This window comes from Sinocyclocheilus anshuiensis, unplaced genomic scaffold, assembly GCF_001515605.1.
Source record: "Sinocyclocheilus anshuiensis isolate Anshui unplaced genomic scaffold, SAMN03320099.WGS_v1.1 scaffold260, whole genome shotgun sequence".
NCBI classification, from domain to species: Eukaryota; Metazoa; Chordata; class Actinopteri; order Cypriniformes; family Cyprinidae; genus Sinocyclocheilus; species Sinocyclocheilus anshuiensis.
The window spans coordinates 1,334,138-1,339,350 of NW_015557134.1; the positions used below are offsets into that span (position 1 = coordinate 1,334,138).

Below are 5,213 nucleotides of genomic sequence, written 5' to 3' on the forward strand. Positions count from 1 at the left end.
GCATAAAACGTTCAAAAATGTCAATATGTGGCGATTAAGAGAAGAGCAGACACATAAATAAATCTGACGACGCAAGAGAGAACTCAATTCGGTCCAGTTTTCTGAGCGCAGACACTGAAGCATACACACACAGAAAGCGCGTCTCGCAGCGCGCAAGTACTCTTTCGCGTCGCATGAATGGAGAATTGCACACAAAATGATGTCGAATTGTGCGTTTTGACCAGTATTCAAGATAACACAGTTGATTACGTCTTAAGTGAACATAAACAGTAGGGAAAACGTGTATCAGTATATTGCATCCATTGCATCCGTGCATTTGGTTTTAAAGGGATAGCAGCCTGATTTAGTTGCTATTGTCCGAGTCATTGATGTTAATCAAACAACAAAAGAAAGACAGAAAATCACTCACTGCTCTTGACTGAAAAAACTTTAGTAGCCCTAAAGATTAATCTAAATTTATTTATAGAAATAAATGTCTGCTTGAAAGAATGAAGAATATGGGAAACAAGTCGCTATAAAGAATGCATAATTAGCCTATATAACCATTGGTATTTCATTAAAAAGAAGACCATGTTCTTGTTCTATCCGTGCATTTGGTTTTAAAGGGATAGCAGCCTGATTTAGTTGCTATTGTCCGAGTCATTGATGTTAATCAAACAACAAAAGAAAGACAGAAAATCACTCACTGCTCTTGACTGAAAAAACTTTAGTAGCCCTAAAGATTAATCTAAATTTATTTATAGAAATAAATGTCTGCTTGAAAGAATGAAGAATATGGTAAACAAGTTGCTATAAAGAATGTATAATTAGCCTATATAATATTGGTATATAGCCTATATAAACATGGTATTTCATTAAAATTTCATTCTTCTTTATGAGAAGTGGTTTTATTTAATTTTAACATAAAGGCATGTGTGTCACCGCAATTAAATGATAAAACCTCTATCATGGTAAAACCTTAATATCAAACCTATATAATGAGTTTGGAAATTTTGGAGAAATGCTTAATAAATGCATTACACTGTATCTAAACCCATTAGGTTTTAGCCGACTAAAATTACTAGATTTAGTCGACTAAAACTAAAAACAATTCAGATGACTAAAATATGACTAAAACTAAATGGCATTTTAGTCAAAATACTATGACTAAAGCTAAATCAAAATTTGCTGTCAAAATTAACACTGATTTGCATTCGCTACCTGCATAATTTTAGCACCTGATTCGCTAAAGTATTTATCCAAATCAAATTACTGTGCAAACCTGTTATTATGTATTTGTTCAAAATGTTATTTGCACAGCACAAATCTTGGGGGTCAATTCTGAATGCTTACTTGTGAAGAATACAGCAGACTCATACAGTCTGATATATCGTTCAGCATCACTCCTCCACTGCCATCCAGTCACATGAATCGTCTCTTTAAATAACGAGTTTTGTATATACTATATTACTACTGATGCCATGATGGAAAAAAACTTTTAACTTTTAAACAAATTTCAGTTTGTATAACGTTTATTGTTAAGAAAACACAATCTGCAACTGGACAAACTTGCACAAAAAGGTGCCGTGAAGCTAAGATGCAGATGAAGTTAAATGCACATGAGGCAGTGATATACCAGCACAGATAACACCTGGTTTGCAGATGGTTTGTGAATAAAACAGGTTTTTGCACAGAAATACCAGCATGAACGTGACATAATGATTTAGTGAATTTGCCCATGTTTTTTTTTCTCCTCTTCATAATGCATCAGGGTTATAGTTATCTCAATCTAAAACAAAAATATATTTTCATTAATTGAATTAAAGTAAACTTTAAAATATAAAAACCTTAAACATATTTTATTTCAGCTAGTTACCAAAGCGACGTTTGCCATTTTTATTTAGTTTAACTTGATGCACTAAAATAGCTAAATCTTGAAATTATTCAAAACTGTATAGACACTTAAATATAAATAAATGACAAACACAAAAAATATTAGAATGTTAACGAAATTTAAAATGAAATCAGAAATTATAAAATTAAAGCCAATTCAAAATAATAAACATTATAATAGCATCTCAATGATACTAAAATAACACCGTAATGCAGTATATTTAAAGTGAATCACACAAGTCTTTATGAATGTCTGAGTAAGTTATGCAAAGGTGTCAAATAATAAGGAAACATCTTATAAAATTGCCTTTTTTTCTGGGTTTTTTTTTTGTTGTTGTTGTTGTTGTTTTGTTTTTGTTTCCTCACAGGCTGAAGCAGCGCCTCAAATGGATTTCAAAACGGGGTCGCAAAAAGGTGCTTGACACACTTCAAGATGAATTTTACATTTATTTAAAAGGTTTTCTTAGATGTAATATTTTGGGTTATGTTTTAAATGATTAATAAGCCCATAAATTAATTTATGGATCAGTATCTCCCTGTTAATGCTACTCGAATCCTGTAGGTGCCAGTGAGATCTCAGACTCGTGTAAACCACTGAAGAAACGCAGCAGAGCATCTACTGATGTGGAGATGGCCAGCTCACTGTACAGAGACACTTCCGACTCTGACTCCAGAGGCCTCAATGATCCACAGGTCAGACTACACTCAAAAATACAGCCAGAGTGCCAGCAGGATTTTTTGATCGACGCCTTAGCCATACACTCCTCATTGGGTTACGCAATTGTTATGACAGATTTGTTCATTTAAAATGCCTATCAGGTTTTGTAGCCAAATGGACTCTGCTTGTAAAGTCAGATTTTTGCATTCATTTGCATCCCTTGCAGACTGGATTCGGGAAGCGCTCGGACAGTCCTGCTACAGTAGATGCTGACGGATCTGATGCGCAGTCCGTGGACTCCAGCCTGTCGCGTCAAGGAGGAAGTTCCTCAAAAAAGGACACAGTCTGCCATGTAAGCTCTATAAACACTGGGCTTATATAACATTATATGTAATAACATTAGATACACTACTGTTCAAAAGTTTTGATAAACACACAGTAAAATCAGTAATATTTTAAAATAGTATTAAAATTTAAAATAACTATGTGAATATATTTCAAAATGTCATTTATTCCTGTGCTGGCAAAGCTGAATTTTCAGCAGCCATTAGTTTAGTCCGCTTATTTGATGCTAAAGTAGCATTTCTTATAATTATCAGTGTTGAAAACACTTGTTGATTAATATTTTTGTGGAAGCCAAGATTTTTTGACAAATAGAAAGTTCAAAAGAACAGCATTTATTTAAAATGGAATTATATTTGACACAATGTAAAAGTCTATATTGTCTCTGATAAATGTATTGTTGTCTTTGCTTAAATAAAAGGATTATTTTTGAGGTTACAGCAGATCAGCATTCACAGTAACACAGGGTTTCCACGGGGTCTTAAAGTCTTAAATTTAGTTGTATCAAATTTAAGGCCTTAAAAAGTTTTAAATTGTACAAGAAAGTCTTAATTTTGATTTCAAGAGGTCTTAAATTTGGGGACGGAAAGACCAGATTTGCGATATGGCTGAATGTGACGATTAAACTTCAAAAGGCTACCGTTATGATTTCATTGAATAAACACAAGCGCGGCACTTTCAAAGTCCGGTGCTGCGCTGCTTTGTGTTCTGCTGTTACCGGGGAAACCGTTATATTTCTACCAAACGCTCCACCTGCTGGCAAAGAATGAATGAACATTTTCAATAAAACTGTTGTTTGTTCAACAGTTCAATAAACAGGAAGTTAATATTAAGAGACTTGCGTTTTGGACACCATATTTCCTGCTTTTGCTCTATTTCTCCAACAAAAATCACTTCAAACACAGCCACAGCACTGTTTTGTGTCTCTGAGCAACACAACAGGGTTTCGTTCATGAATGAATCGCCTGTTTAAATGATTCGGTTCAATCGCAATGACTCACTTATTAACAGTAACTTGCTACCACCTACTGGTGGTTTTAATTTCACATTTAAGGTACATTTTCATTTTTTAAATAATTTCAAACATCAGTTTTCAATGTTTTATGTTTAAAATATCAAAACATTATGCATTTGTAATTGCAGTTTAAAGTATTTAATGTCCCTCAAAGCTGCATTAAACCGTGTGTAAATACATCTAAATGCCACTTCTAATGCAGCTTCTGTGTTTCCTCTGCATTGCAAAAATAAATTTTGTTGATACTGATTTAATTTGCTTGGTAACAACCCAAATGCAAGAATTTTACTCAAAAGATGGTGCACACTTTTAGAAAAAATGGCTTAAAGGTAAAAATGCCCATAAAACTTGTTGGAAATTATTAATTTATATTACTGCTGTGAACTGACCACACAGAATATGAAGAATATAAAAAAATTCAGGAGTCAGCTGTCCACAGTAGTCCTTAAGATATCAGCGCAGTAACACACACTATAGCAAAATATAGTCAAATTACCGTTATCGATAAAATCCCAGAATATTATCTAGATATAATTTTTTGTCAATATCACACACCCCTAATTTGTTATTTAACTGATACAATCATTTATTGATAATTGTTTAAATATAATAATTAATACTTTTGACTCATCCATTTACTTAACAATGGTTTAAAAGCTTAAATGTGAAGTTTATCATTTTATAAAACGTTTTTGTGAAACTTGTATCTGAACTGTAAATTATGCTTTTTACAGTAATTTTACGGTTTAATATGGTACTACATTGCCCTACCCCGCTCATATGGTATTAATTTTATTTGTACAGGTCTTAAAAAAAGGTCTTAAAAAGTCTTAAATTTGAGCTTAAAAATTCTGCAGAAACCCTGTAACAGTAGTTCTAATTTTGTCTGACACTTTCAGGTATTGTTGTTGTGTATCAATCTGTTGTTGTGGTTCTTTTGTAAATCTCTTAGGTCTGTGAAACATTCGGGGATTATTTGGTGAGCTGTGAGGGAGACTGTAACAGGCTGTTTCATCCAGAGTGTATTGGATCTAACAGTGGAACAGATGGAGAACAACTGTGTCAGGAGTGTAAGACAGGTGAGCATTATTACTAGGGCTGGGTATCCATTCAGATGTCCCGATTCGATTTCGATTCGCAAGCTCTCGATTCGATTCTTGGTTCGATTCTTGATTTGTTTTTTTTATTACATTCAGTGAATATAGTTTTAATTAGTGCTGTCAAACGATTAATCGCTATTAATCGCATCCAAAATAAAAGTTTTTGTTTAATTAACATACAGTATGTGTGTATACTGTGTATATTTATTATGTATATATAAATACA

The 5,213-nt window shown here is 33.1% G+C and overlaps 1 protein-coding gene across 6 annotated transcripts in view; it reads left to right on the forward strand.

Annotated features, from left to right (window-relative positions):
• The window catches only part of nsd3 (nuclear receptor binding SET domain protein 3), a 29,136-nt gene that overhangs the window by 9,530 nt on the left and 14,393 nt on the right, over window positions 1–5,213 (forward strand). For all 6 annotated transcript variants that reach the window (XM_016473093.1, XM_016473090.1, XM_016473095.1 and 3 more), the window contains exons 8-11: window positions 2,241–2,286; window positions 2,435–2,565; window positions 2,757–2,882; window positions 4,840–4,966. In XM_016473093.1, coding sequence (XP_016328579.1) covers window positions 2,241–2,286; window positions 2,435–2,565; window positions 2,757–2,882; window positions 4,840–4,966 — 430 coding nt within the window. The remainder of the gene's footprint in view (window positions 1–2,240; window positions 2,287–2,434; window positions 2,566–2,756; window positions 2,883–4,839; window positions 4,967–5,213) is intronic.